General features: G+C 36.1%; 2 protein-coding genes and 1 pseudogene across 2 annotated transcripts; 1 reads left to right on the top strand and 2 right to left on the bottom strand.

The window, feature by feature from the left end:
- Positions 1–3,876: 3,876 nt before the first annotated feature.
- LOC18014427 lies at positions 3,877–7,421 on the bottom strand. The gene is made up of 6 exons (XM_024154651.1): positions 7,401–7,421; positions 6,008–6,867; positions 5,212–5,916; positions 4,298–4,803; positions 4,107–4,218; positions 3,877–4,020 (listed from the first exon to the last, which is right to left on the bottom strand). The coding sequence occupies exons 2-6, from the start codon at positions 6,863–6,865 to the stop codon at positions 3,877–3,879; spliced, it is 2,325 nt and encodes a 774-aa protein (XP_024010419.1). The 5' UTR covers positions 6,866–6,867; positions 7,401–7,421.
- A 659-nt stretch (positions 7,422–8,080) lies between these two features.
- LOC112085437 lies at positions 8,081–15,146 on the bottom strand (annotated as a pseudogene).
- On the top strand, positions 12,314–13,254 carry LOC18014426. The gene is made up of 3 exons (XM_024154316.1): positions 12,314–12,554; positions 12,627–12,814; positions 12,944–13,254. Exons 1-3 carry the CDS (start codon positions 12,502–12,504, stop codon positions 13,030–13,032), a joined length of 330 nt encoding a protein of 109 aa, XP_024010084.1. The 5' UTR covers positions 12,314–12,501; the 3' UTR covers positions 13,033–13,254.
- Positions 15,147–15,431: the final 285 nt, after the last annotated feature.

Raw genomic sequence — 15,431 nt, 5'->3', positions numbered from 1 at the left:
CCCAATTATAACCCTAAAGACGTTTGTTAGGAAAAATGAAATAACGGAAATGCCATTACTATTTCGCTGCCACGTCAGCAAAACTTCGATTTATTTACGATTTACCCAGCGTTTAATTACGATTTGTGCCACGGTAGAGTTGTTTGATTCAAAATGCAAATCTGTCGGACTAATGATGATAGATTTGTTGGTGCGACAGAGTTAATCATGGCCGACAGAGTTATAGGTGACTATAGTGCCAGAGTTATTTTGTGTGACAGATTTATTTGGCAGACTTTTCCACGGCAGGCTTATTTAGTTAGATTTATTTACTATGGTAACAGATTTAAACTGGTTTGATAGATTTATTTGGCAGACTTTTCTTGGTAGATTTGTCGGAAAGTGATGACAGATTTAATGTATCATGATAGATTTATTTTTGCTTGGCGTCAGAGATATAAAAGGAAATTAAATTACTAGACTAACCTATACGAGGCGATAGACTTACGTTAGGACATTTTACGATATAACAGAGTTACGTACTTACGACAAAGTTATTGACTTGTAACGACAGAGTTGTTCGCATCTTTATAATTACTCAAGTAGCACTTTAATGGTGAAAGATTTATAATAACGACATGCCAGACTTATTGGTACGTGATGGTAGATTTGGCGTTGAAAAGTACATTACGATAGACGTATTTACCTGACGTTACAACATAGTTATAATTTACTAGAATAACCCATCCTGTGTTGACAGATTTGAAATGAAAGATTTATTAAATCTGTCACTTGCTAATTGTGATTTAATGCTTAATATGATGTTATATCAACCCTAACATCTATTGTTATGACGTTAATTACGTTACCATTAAAGTGAGATGAAAAAAATGATTTAACAGCTTTAAATAGCTGTTTGATTCGATTGGTGGGTGTTCATTAGTTATGATCGAATTCCTGTTGTGGTAGACTTGACTGGTGTTTTAATGGCAGAGTTACGTTGTATGGCAAAATGACAATTTTGTCCTTCATCTCCTTCTTGGTTTCATCGCAGATCTGGTTCTCCATCTTCTTCCTCTGTGCTGGTGTGTACGAAATCAGTCTTTCTTTGTCCACTGAAAACGACTGACTTCATGGAAAAGGAAGAAATCATATTAGTTTGCGGGAAATGGAAAACAGAAGAGAGTAGATGGGTTTTCGGCGTCGATGAGAAAAAGGGATGTAGAGTTTTAGATCTAAATGTGAGAACCACCTTCGAGGAATTCATACAGATGGTGTATGAGGATTACGAGATAGATAAGCGGCTCTATGTTGTTGAATTGTCATATCTCTTGTCGAAGAAGATGTTGGTAAAATTACCTGTAGATACGCCGCCTGCTTTCATCAATAATTCAAGGCAACTGCTTGGATATCTGAAGTTAAGGAAAGCTGAGCCAGTTCAACTATGTGTCGAGTTGAAAGAGAGGGAAGACGACGGCGGCGAGGAAGAGATCTACGATGCGTCTTCGGTAAAGAAGGAAAAGAAGAAGGATGCAAATTGGGTTGGTGGACATAAGGAGGAAAGAAAATTTGGTCCAGGTCTAGACCACCCAGAAAATGAAGAAGGCGTCGACGACGACATCGGTGATGAAGATGAGGAATATAGATTCGACTGCTGTGATGATATCGATGGTGCTACTTCAGATGATGAGAACTACAGTAAGTATGGGAGCTCTGTTGACGTCAGTGGAGAAGAGGAAATCAATCATGGAATTGAAAAAGAGAAAATCTTGCATGAGGTTGATGATGAGTTTAAGCAACTAGAAATAGCTTCACTTGATTTGGCTGTAGGGCAACGATATGACTGTAAATGTGATTTACAGAAAAGATTGCAAATTCTGTCAGTGCTGCATAATTTTGATTTTGATATTGATCGATCGACGCGGTCGTTGTATACTGTTAATTGCTGGGTTGAAGGTTGCACATGGAGAGTTCGAGCTACACCGATTGACAACAGTGGGAAGTTTTACGTGCGCAAATATGTAAAGGAGCATAGTTTCTCAGTTACAGAGCGTTCATCTCGGTCTCGACAAGCAACTCACCAGATACTAGGTCACATGTACAAAGAGTTCGTTGGTGGTATTGATGCGACAGTGTTGCCTAATCATGTGGCTGCTTCACTTAACAAAAGATATGGTATTAAGGTAACAAAAAATGAGTTATAAGAAATATTTTGATCATTGTGAGTGTTGTAGTAGCTAGTTATAAGGTTTATAATTGACCATTTTCAGATGGATTACTGGAAGGCTCATCGGACTCTTAAAACCGCACGTGAGTTGGTAAGAGGCACGGAAGAAAACAGTTATGATGATCTTCCAACATACCTGTATAGGATAAGGAGAGCAAATTACGAAGCTAGAAGTTGATCCAGAAAACTGTTTTAAGTACGTTTTCATTGCATTTGGAGCCATCATAGAAGGATTTGCCTTTATGCGGAAAGTTGTTGTGGTCGATGGAACATTTCTCCACGGGAAATATAAAGGTACACTACTTATTGCAACAGCGCAAGATGGCAATTTCACAATATTTCCAGTAGCTTTTGCCATTGTCGATACTGAAAATCACGATTCATGGGAATGGTTCTTTAGGCAGCTAAGCATTGTTATTCCGGATGACCACGGGTTAGCTATAATATCTGACCGGCATAGATCAATAGGTCAGGCAATAACGAAAGTGTACCCACTTGCTAGTCGAGGGATCTGCACATATCATTTACACAAGAATATACTTTTGAAATTCAAAGGTGCAGATACTTTTGGACTGGTTAAGAAGGCCGCATGTGCTTACAAACTTTCTGATTTCAATATTCTGTTTGAGCAAATTGAAGCTGTCAACCCCGAGCTGTATGTGTATTTACAGCAAGCTGATGTGCGTAAATGGACCCGGGTTCATTTCCCTGGAGATAGATATAACTTTACGACGACTAACAATGCCGAATGCATGAACAAGGTTCTCAAACCAGCAAGGGGTTATCCAATATGTCTGTTACTAGATGAAATCCGTTGTATGTTGACCAGGTGGTTTGCCTATAAGAGGAAATTTGCAGCAAAGATGAAAACTGTTTTAACAACTGGGGTTGAAAAGTTGTTAGAAGTAAGTTGTTCAACTTTTTTAACTTTGCTGCATTATACTTTGGTTTGAAAGTCATGTATACCACAATCGTTTTTTGCAGGGGCGTGTCGAGCAGGCAAAACAACTCACTGTATAGGAGATTGATGCCAATCAAGCACAAGTTACTTGTGGGTCTTCTCTGAATGTTGTCAATTTGTTGCTAAAGAAATGCACTTGTCGTCGTTTTGACATCGACAAAATCCCTTGCGTTCATGCAATTGCTGCGGCAGAGGCTGCAAAGATGTCACGGATCGATTTGGCTCATCCATATTATCGCAGTACTTACTTATGCAATGGGTACGCGAAGTCCGTAATGCCTTGTGATAGATCGGTACCTGTTCCAAACAACGTCCGTGGAAAGGTGTGTCTCCCTCCTACGGTGCGGCAACAGCCAGGAAGACCAAAGAAAAGTAGGATAAAGTCAGCTCTGGATGTCGCAATGGAGAAAAAACGACCTCGGAAGGTGTACACTTGCTCGAAATGCAACGGTGGTGGGCATAATCGCCTTACATGTCCCGTTGATTAAATCTGTTACGTGTTCTGATAGATCTGGTGTGTATGATATTAAAACTGTTGTTAAAGAATTTGTAAAACTGTTTTCCTTTCTCATAAAACTGTTATTACATGTGTTATAACTCTGTCGTTTAATCTATGTCTGAATAACTCTGTCGTTAAATAACTCTGTGGTTTAATAAACATTTGTAAAACGCCGCGTTTTGTATTAAGCTCCAGAAACATCCAATTCTTCTATTTCCCCTCAAAGTTGTTCTTGTAGTCGAAACACCATTGGCTCACAAACCAGGGATCGAGGAATGCAATCCTATCGGTCCTAAAAGGAGTACGATCTCTCATAGACCTTCTTCGCAGCATATGCATTGCAGAGCACAAATGCTGCAAAAGAAAACAACAGGAATTAAAGTCTTCTAACTGAGGAAGATGATATATGAAACAATGTACATCCAATAAATCTTGCATACCATATCTCCTAGCCACCCGAATTCGTTGTCTGTTTTCGGCCAAAGCTCTTTAGGAGTCCTGATGGTAAGATAAAACTTAGAATCTGCGTTGCTACTTGGTAATGGGTTATTCCTACAAAAAGTTGTAGTAAAACTTTAATATTAAACCCAAAACAAAAAGTTGATTTCATTTAGAGATGGAAGAAACGTACATATCATGATCGAGGAACGCCATTAGCTTCTCCACCTTTGAGACCAAAACCTTCTCAAATGGATCATATGAATCATCTGATGGATGACAGCCAAACATAACGCGTTTCACACCAGAATTACCAATGTAAGGGCTTCTTTGTGAGGCTGCAAGTGAGATGTGTCGCTTATCTATGTCAGCGCTAGCTTCCCTCATGACACAATCATCACGCTTTGACAGAGCCAGCAATTTATCCAATGCTACGCCAAATCTCTTCGGCTCTTCTCCAAACGATTCTGAACCCTCAGATAGATTTACTGCAGGCAACTCATTTTTCTTTGAATCCACAGTATCTTTTGGCTCTTTTTTCTTCAAAGAGCCACACGCTTTCCCTGATTTTGGAGTCTTTTCTTCTGGTTCTTTCTTTATTTCTCGGGGAGTTGTAGTGGTAGCTTTTGGATTCCTAACCAAGCAAGCTACCTGAAATGAATCTTCAGATGTGTCCTTCATCTTAAGTACCCATGACTGCTGAAATATTGACAGATTTATAATATATATCAGCCAAACTACTACTAAAAATCATAACTACTACTATACAATTTCAAACGAAGTACTAAGTTTATTTCCCTTTATTTATGTTAACAGAAGATAAAATCAAACACCCAAAACCAAGAATCCGAAAAGAAACAAAACGAACATAACACTGAGAAAAAGGCCAAATCCGAAAAGAAGACAAAACAAAGAAAAAACAAAAGAAAAAAGGGGAAAAATCATTTGCAATCCATTCATTCGATTCATCAGATGTCTCTAGCATGGTTCAAATTCTCCGGTAACCGCTAAGTTTCGTTCTGCCAAAAAAAGTCAACTTCATGAGTACAGATTGGTCTTTCTTATTAATAATCAATGAGATTGCAGGGTTTGTTAGAAAACACTTACCTGCTCGTTATTCTCATCACCCACATCATCACCATTTCTGGTAGCAGACTTACCGTCCTCAGCAGCATCAGCAACATCTTCTGCTCGAGCTTGCTTCATCCTCGTCACATCGCTCTCAACAATCCGAATCTTCTGATCCAAGGACGCAAACTTTGAATCAAACTGATCAAACTTTGAGGAGAATTTGTTGTCTATAGCGTCCACCTTAGAACTCAAAGTCTCAATCATAGACACTAATCCAGAGGACCAAAGTTCTCTCTCAAAGGCGCTATTGACCCCAGTTTCAGCTTTATGGCCCTTCTTTTTTTTCTTCACGGCTTCTACGCTAACATCCGAATCGTCCTCTGTCTCCTCCTCACTCACTATCTCTTTCCCTTTACTTCTCCGGATCTTCTTCCCATCTTTTCTTGCGGCTTCTTCTTCATCATTTCTTTTGTTCTTCTTCTCCTGCACAACCCTTTTCTTCTGTGGAACCTTGTCCACGAAATCATCATCACTGTCATTTCCCTTCTTACTCTTTGACCTCACGGACTTAGCTTTCTCACTTGTACCCTTATCAGCACTCGGTACATCCCAAAAACTGACATCAAGTCGACCATGCTTTATATCTCCTACAAGATTTTTAAGGCTACAATCCATGTTTTCATCTGGCCAAGATGGCAAAAGATTTTCTTCTTCCTTGTCCACCATATGCCTTACACGTACCTACAATGAAACACAGCAATGATAAATGTTTACATAATTTCTCACTCATACAATCAACTACTGTAATCAAATGTTTAACATTAAAACTTACCCTGCCGTGTTCTTGCTTTTCCTGCAACACATATGCGTCAAAATTAAAACGCTTGCGACTTGATTTGTAACGGAGAAGAGGAACCACATTTGCAGCTTCATTCCTATCACCAAATTTTTCGGCCAAGAAAGGCAGCGACTCATATCCCCATATGACCAATGCATGCACACAACCATGGACTACATAGCTAGTTTTCTCGAAGCATACTATTTTTATCGAATTAATGATGCTTTCAAATCCAACCCTTCCCCACGGAAACCTCTCAAATGCATTCAAATCCAAGACCATTTTCGCATACTTCATGGGGATTCTGCTATTTTGAGATATTCCTAAGATTCCTATTGATAGAATACACAGCAATCCAATCATCTTTCTCTTCTCAAAACTCCAAGTCCTACATCTAGACAACAATGCTTCGAGATGTTTAAATTTTGGTCCACCTCCACTGACTCTCAACTCTTTCCAGAACTCAGAGTCATCTATTTCGGCCTCATCATCATCCCCAAGTCTATCACAATTCAACCCCGTAATATCAGAAAACTCATGCAGAGAGAACCTGATGGGCTGACCTCCTATCAAAATCCAAATCTCATGACCATTTTCTATTGACAGCTGTCGCGTAAGAAAGTTGTGAAGAAGGTTTGAAGACGATACAAAGTCCATGTCTGCCAGCTTCAATATTACTCCAACCTGGGAAGTCTCCTTGATGTTTTCAAACACATCTGCACCTATTCCATCTTTCACCCTCCCAAACAAGTTGAGGAAGCAGTAGTGATTCATGCTTCGGTTCTGCAGAGGTGATTTTCCTTCCGGATATAGGCGCGGAGGATAAACTTTAGTCCCACTAGATGACGCCATAGCTGCAAGCATAAAAAACAAGTTTCAGTAAAAACCGATAACTCTTCCGCTTTAGCACAACAAAACTGTTCCAATACCATACATAAAACTGTCACATAAGAAGATCTATGGATAATAAATCTTCCGTCAATATAACCAAAACTGTCGACAAATCTGTCCCAAAATATAACCATAACCAAAACCAAAACTATATCAAATCAGCCACCAATTCATTAAAACCAAAACTCTTCCACTATTTTCTTTACAATATAAACAAATCTTCCATTAAAAGTTCAAAACAGACATCAAGATAACGCGCCAAATTCAAAAACAATATCACTTCTTCAGAATGCATCTCCAGACCCCGGAAAATATTAACCACATATAAGGGTTTCAAGGATATGAAAATATTACAAAATCTCAGACATACGTTTTTACAAAATTTCAAATCTGTAAGCAAACCCATGTTTAACAAAAATCTCACTCTAAACTATAAAACAACGCCTGAAAATCTATGAATATAAACAACAAATCAATTTGGGGTTGTCGGAATTACCTTCCTCACCGGCGAAATGCAACTACGAAACCCGAGATAACAAACCGCCGATTTTCGGCTCACTCTCGACCAGCAAAGACGAACGGACCCTAAAACGCCACCGGAATTCTCCCGACAACGACTATCGATGGACGATTCCACCGGAGAACTTCACCTTCGCAGCCGCACTAAAAAACCCTAATCTCAGAGTCGCCGTCGCAAGAACGAGAGAGAAGACGAAGAGAGCAATGAAGAAAGAAATTATGTTTGCATTACTTAATTATTTGTTTAATTCACACGTTTAGTCAAATGAAATAAATTACATGAATTAATTCGATAATGGCATAATCCGTAATAAAAAGAATCCAAAAGGGTCTACAAGAGTTTAACCAAAAAACATGGGTTTGTTCAGTAAAGAGAGCTCACCTAGGTGTTAGTGTAGTAAAGTTACTAGTTTTCGAAGTTATTTGAGGTAATTTCCGTTTAAAAAACAAATAATACTTCAATTGGTTCGATATATATTGTTCCATTGAAAAATATAACAACGTCAAACGATAAACAACACCGAGCCGAACCATATAATAACCATAGGAATACAGTGACGCATTCACCCCTACATAAAACATAAAAACAAAAAGTTTTAAATAATGAATGCATTATATTATTAATGGAACGAATACGAAAATGAAATACATACCTTTTTAATCATCACGATCATTTCCTAAATTCCGGAATACTTCTTTGAATACAACATTCATTGTTTGCCTTTGTGGATTACTATCTCTATCTACTATCAGTATTTTCAAGCCTTTCTTCGATGTTACCCGAGATATTGCAACATATAGCTGCCCATGAGAAAACATAGGACGAGGTAAAGACAAACCTACTTCTGATAACGACTTTCCCTGACTTTTGTTGATGGTTATAGCGAATGCAACTGCCAACGGTAACTGTCTACGTCTTAATTTAAAAGGCAATCTTGCATCAGATGGAGTGATCAGCAATCGTGGAATAATAACTTTGTCTCCAGCTTTATCTCCGGTAATAATTCTTGCTTCTATCATGAAATCCGCCATTTGTGTAATCTGAAGTCTCGTTCCATTCATCAATCCCGCTTTAGGATCAATATTCTTGAGCAGCATCACAGGACCCCCTATTTTCAATGTAATACAATGATTGGGAAGTCCAGCAACTTTTATACTGTTTAAAAACTCAGGAGTAAAAGCGGGATTTTGCAATGTTCCAGAGTCAGCATGATCTATAGTACCAGAACTCAGATATACTTTTGACTCAGCTGTGTTAATTAGTTCAAAATATTGATATAAGTAAGAATAAAATTCCAAAAACAAACTAAAAACACAATCATATAAGATGAACATATTGTACTTACCAGTCATTTTCGACACATATGTTCATTTATATTGTTCACATCTTCATTGGTTGGACAAAGTATTGCTCTTTCTTGCCAAAACTTGGCCTCTTTTTCCTCCCGTTCTCCGTAAATTTATGTACATATTGCTTCGATTGGATCATGTATGTTCGTTATAAGGAACTCCTCAGGAATATCAATCATTGCTTCACCGTCATTTGGCTCAGCGATTTTACCTTTGCCAACATCTAAAATCCATTCCGAAAATTCCTTTAATTCATTTGCTTGCTCAACACTCAAGTCACTTGCCAATAATCTCATGTTTTTTGTTAGCTTCATAACTTTGCAATAATCCCAGATATAGGATGCATTCAATGCAGCATTAGCAACATCTCCCCTTGAAGCACCATGCATGACAGGTAGAATCTGCCTGAAATCTCCACCAAATACAACAACTTTCCCACCGAAAACACCTCCTTCTTCATTCTGCATGATGTCAGATAAACTTTTATCTAACGATTTAAAGCAGTATTTACTCATCATAGGTGCTTCATCTCAAATAATAAGAGATGTTTGTTCTATCAAATTCGCAACTTCTGAACCACGTTTCATCGAACATGTAGTATATTTATCTGGGTTAATAGGTATACCAAAACGCGAATGAGCTGTCCAACCCCCTTGTAACAACAAAGATGCGAATCCAGTTGATCCAACGTTTAGCACAATATCACCCTTACATCTTATTACAGCAGACAAAAAGACCAAAGGAAAGTTTTGCCAGCACCTCCAAATCCATATACAAAAAAATGCCTCCTTTTTTGTTCTCAACTGCTTCAATAATCTCATCATAAATCTTCCTTTGCTCAGTGGTAAGCTTCACAATGTCTCTATCATGCATTTCTTTTAATGCCTGCCTATCATAATTTTTTTCATCAATTATTAAGATATTATCGTTGTTAAGCCCATCTTTTGGAGGCTTAGGTATTGATGTATAGAATTGCAACGAACTATTGTGAAATTTCAAGATCTTCTCAATCTCCAAAAAGGCAAACTTTTTCTTATCAGCATCGTCCAATATAAGACCTGCAAAACGTGTAAATTATATGTATAATGAATTTACTAATCAGTAACAAATTAAACAATGCATTACGGTTTTAAACAATACCATTAAAGATGCAATAAAATAAATAAGAAAATGGTACTGAATTTATCAAACCTGGCCGATTACAATGCTGTCGCCGCATGCATTCAATATCTTCTGACAAAACTTCCCAGGTTTGTTCCCAAAGATATTAAAGCCGAGAAAAACTACCAGATACAAGCATTATAACAAATAGTCGTCTTAAAAATGACCCGGTAGCAGTAAAACTCATTCTAATAATATTAGTAATATACTCCTGGTCATCTTCTAACAACCCTCTAGCATAACATGCTTTCTTGAAAGAAGGGTATACCACATCATTGTAGGATTTGATGTCATCAAATGATTCTGGACCCCTGACAACATTAAGAAGAATCCTCAAAAAATAAGCTTCTTCTAGTTTACGTGGAACATAAGTAATCCTTCCAATAGCAAAACCTCTTTTCCTTGGTTTAAACATCCGAAGTGATTTATCCCACGTATAGTAAACATGGATTTCTCCATACGTGAGTGTTTTACATTTACCGCCTTTTTTGTTCAACTTAAACCAAGCCTTCATCTTTGTCACTACAAAAAAAGTGAATATTGTTACGAAAAGTTGTGACTAAATTTTTTTTGTAACAATTTTGTTACGATTTTCATACGAAACCGTGACCAAATTATTTAGTCATAAAATCGTTACCATTTCGTCATAATTTTGTGACCAAATTAAAAGTAACAAATTTTTGTCACTAATCGTGATGTAATTGTTACATAATATATAGTAACAAATATATTACAGATTTGCGACCAAATTTAGTAACTAAATTATACGATTTTTGTGATTATACTTAAGTCACTCAAAGTTACAAATGTTTTGTAAGTACATTATCACAATTAGTTACTATTTTAGTCACTTTTAAGCTTGGTCATAGATTATGACATAATTGTTACCACTTTATGACATAATTGTTACCACTTTATGACATAATTGTTACCACTTTGTGACAAGATTAAATCACAAGTTTATTTAAAAATAAATAAGAAAATAGGTTTAATTCAGATAAACATCCAAAAACTCAATTGAATGAATTTCTTATTCTATTTTATTTTTATCTACAAACTTGTATCTGATGTATTGTTGCTGAAGAAATTAAACAATGTGTATTGCTGATTTTGAGAATTCAAAGATGCTGTTGTCTGTTGATCTTGGATCATTAGCATTACTAATAAAATATACTAATAAAGTTTTAGGTAAGAGTTTATGAACAGAAAAGTAACAAATGTCAAATAACCAACGAGTGAGTCAAATATTTTTTAGTACTATTTATAATAGATATATAGGAATTTTTATTGACTAATATGTGTGATTTAGGGTAGATTTTTTTTTAAAATTTTTATTTCAATTGAAATAAGAAAACATAAAAAATATATTGTTTTATTCTGAGAAAACATAATAGAATAGAAAAAACTATTACAAAATACAAAATAAAAACAAAAAGTTAATAAGTGTAAAATTTGGGTTTAGGATAAAAAGATATAGGATTTGAAATACATTTTTATATTTTTATTACTATAGAAATTTAATAACTTTTTGGATTAAAGATTGTTTGATTTAGAGTTTAAGGATTCACACTTGTAATATATCTTTGTTATTTCTCAGGTTATAAAAAAACTATACAACAAATTATTGTTTCATAATTAGAGCATAAAATGGAATAGAAAAAACTATTACAATATACATAAGAAGAAAAAGTTAGTGAATCTTTTATTTATAGTTTATGGCATATGATTTGAGGTGTAGGTTTAATGGTATAAACTATAGGGTATAGGCCTATGTATATATTTTTATGGTTTAATGTATAAGGGTGTAAGACATAGATTTTGGGGTATAGGGTTTTCGGCGATTTCATAACTAAAAAATATTTAATCATTGCAAATCACTTAAAAACATTTAAATGCAAAAGTTAAATTTAGTTGAAAACTAAATAACTCATAAACTGAAAAATATAAAATATATTTATTTAAAAATAAATAATTCATAAAAAGTTAAAAACATATCCTACAAACAAAGAATATGAAGGCAGACAATCTAGCATGGAGTGTTCAGATCTACCCTCACGATATCAATTATGTAAACTCGATACCTCCGGTTTAGATTACTAAACTGTTCTAAGTATTTACACTGTTAAAAAAAAAAAACTCATAAACTTCAAATACTCTATTATAGCACTTTACTAATGCTAAACCCATAATTTTACCAAAAAGAAGCATTAAATAATTTTGGAGTCTAATTTCTATCATGGGCGCTAAATACTGAGGATAATTTTAGTTTTGGTGAAATGTTTTCCCCAAATTTTTTAGGTTTGACAGAAATATTTTTTTTTTCCCTTGTCTCCTTCCTCACAAAACACGATTCTCTCTATTTTTATTCTCTCTCTTTAATTTTTCTTTTTCTCTTCCTCCTCGCGAAACACGATTTCCTCTCTTAAGTTTTTTTTCCTCTCCTCGTCTCCTCCTCTTCTCAAAACGATTTTCTCTCTCGTCTTTGGTGTGACTTCATCCTAAACAAACAGCGCCGCCGAGATCCAAAGCTTCCTTTCCCGAGCTTGACATCGGCGACTGGTGGTGGTATGGGTATGAGCTTAGTCGGAGACAAGGGGCTTCACGCCAAGGGTTCGAACTGGTTGGCTCTTTTCCGACGTTTTTGTGCTTTAGATGGAGAAACGGATCTGTATTAGGGTTTGTTTGGTGGCAGTTTGGAGAGAGCAATCAAAAATCCCCAAATATACAAGCCTCATGGCTGTGCTCACAAGAGGATGCAACAGAACCTGTGTGCCAAAAGAGGTAAAGGAGGAGGCGGGATTGGATCAAGTGGGGAAGGAGTTCTCTATGACCCTGATTTCCTCATGGTAGCCGACGATCATGACTTCTATCGTTCCTGTGGTAATTAACTCTTCGATGCTCCTTCACCTTTCATTGCGGATTTTTATATGCTTTATTTTGCGCACACAATGTGTTCGACGAAAGTGCTTGCTTTTCTGAGTTTATGATGATCTTCTCTTTTTCTGATAGTTCAATCACCCGGAGTGGAAATGAAAGGCCTTTTTCCAAAACTACAGGTTCACATCCAGGAGATAAGGTACCTTTTTCATTGCTTTTGATTTTGATGAGACATTGTGGTAAGAGTTCATCAAATCCAATTGTTAAACCAACAATTTAGTTAAGAATGTAATCAGTTTAGACAAGAGTTAGGTGCTGTTATCATGCTTCTAGGTGTTGTGGAAACCTCTGGGTTTATGGAGAGCTGAGACTGCTCGTTGATATACTCTCATTTTTTGTTTGTTGTAACTGACAAATATCATTTGGTTAATTGTGTTGTTTTTTGTTGGTCGCAATATATCAGGAGTGAATTAGAAAAGAAAATTGTTCACATATTCCCTCTCTCTGCTCTCTGAACCTATCAAATTGGTTTTAAGATTGTTTTGTCCTTGCATGAATATATTGGTTTTCAGAGGAAATGTTCTTTACAACTTCTCTATGGATAACCAATTCTACCATTTCATCGTCCTTGAAATATACCAACTGTTGCCTGGTAAGTGAAATGAAATGTGTTCCACGGTGGTCACACGATTGTGGATTGGATTTTTTAAGATTCGCCATACAGATTCACACGCAGATACATATCTGTATAATAAAATAGTATGTTAGAAGTAAACAACTAAAATATTCAATTAAATATATAGTTTTTATTCTGACAATAGTTCAAATATAAGTGTTGACAACAAACCTGCAGTCGAAGAAGTCTTTAATCTCATTTTCTTCTTTGCTTGACATTCATGTGTGGAATCACAATGATTGTTATCTCCTCTATCAGCTTTCACATTCTGTGCTTGTGAAGGCTCAATCAAAAACGTAACACGATCAAACCCTTTATTATATACTTAAATAAGTATTTAATGGAAGAAGCTTGGTTGCACCACTCAACATTGATATGAGCTCGATAACAAAGAGACAACTTCTTGTTATAGGGTATCACAAATCTATTATCACATTTGTACCCATTTTTGTCAACGTAATCTTCGAGCTGTGACCTCCTTCTATACAAAGGAAAACCTTCTTTATTAATAGCTGTCGTCTCAGCATGCTGTTTAGGATACATTTTTGTACAAATCCCTTGAGACATGCATGGTGATCTTGGATTAAGATCACCGCATGGACCATAAATCATCATTTCTGAAACAATTCTATAAAGCTCTGACTCTTCATATCGGTCGGGTATCTCAGCTGATATAACATTGTCGATTTTTTCAGGAGGAATTTTTGAAGTTGGATCTAAAAACAATTGAATATGTGCATACGGTAGACCCCTCTTCTGAAACTCTTTGGTGTACATGGCTGAAATTACGAAAATATATATCAATGAATAAACTCTATGATATTGATATTACAAATGTCAATATTAAAGAATGCCAAAGTTACTAACCAGAAATAATTTTTCCTATACCGAGTCTGTTATCAGCAAAATCCATCATCATAGAATCTAGCTTCATTTTGAACACCCGACAAATTATATATGGTCTATCATCAAAGCTGAGTTTCCGCTCGTTCACATACCTTGTGATTTCTGACCACTTTGGATTACATGTAAAGGTGATGAACAGATCAGGGTACTCAAAATGATTACATACATACATTGCATCCAAGTAGCATTGAGTCATATATCGAGGTCCACCAGTGAATGAAGGAGGCAAATACGTTTTTCTACCTTGATCACGCAAATTCTTTTTACCTTTATTTGATGCATCTTCTATTGAATCAAGATTTTCAGATCTGAGTGATGTCTGGTTTTTGTCAAGATAACCGACACGATTTGCCTCTATCATAGTTAAAACATCAACCAGAAACTGCTGGAATAACCTCTTAGCACGCAGCAAGTGTGACATTCATTCTTTCGCTCATGTATACGAAATGCAAAAAACTGTCTCATGCTAATATATTCTCGTTTCCGTTTCTTCTTCCCAGTCTTTGCAAAGCATTTTTCAATGCGAATATGGAAGCCGTCTTCACCATACGGAAAAATCAAAGGATACTGTAGAGCAATGTATGAATGATGAATTTCACTAATCATTATCAGCTTGCCGCTTTGTTTCTGCAATATTATATCACGCTTACACATATCCTCATTCAGATCACCAGAGATCAACGCAGCCACTTCAGACGCAATAGGCATATTATATATCCTTGAGTCTTTATGGCGATCATTTATAAGTCTCATATGAAGCTCCTCGTTGGGATCCATTTTTAATCTGTCTCAGCAGCTCAAAAATTCTTCACGTAAGGGTTCACCTTATCTAACATCTTAACCAGCCTATCAATTAATTCATTCCTGAATTGTTTACGTTTAGACACATTCATAGGATTTTTACTTTTGCTGCAAGAAAAATATATTATTATTATTATAATAAAGTAATAATAAATATGAATTCAATTATTATTTATACCTCATAATGGTCGAACAATTTTGTACTTCTTCATCGCTGTCAACAATAAATAACTGATA

The sequence above is a fragment of the Eutrema salsugineum genome, unplaced genomic scaffold (genome assembly GCF_000478725.1).
Source record: "Eutrema salsugineum unplaced genomic scaffold, Eutsalg1_0 scaffold_3, whole genome shotgun sequence".
Classification (NCBI taxonomy): domain Eukaryota; kingdom Viridiplantae; phylum Streptophyta; class Magnoliopsida; order Brassicales; family Brassicaceae; genus Eutrema; species Eutrema salsugineum.
This window is presented reverse-complemented; position numbering and strand designations above follow the sequence as displayed.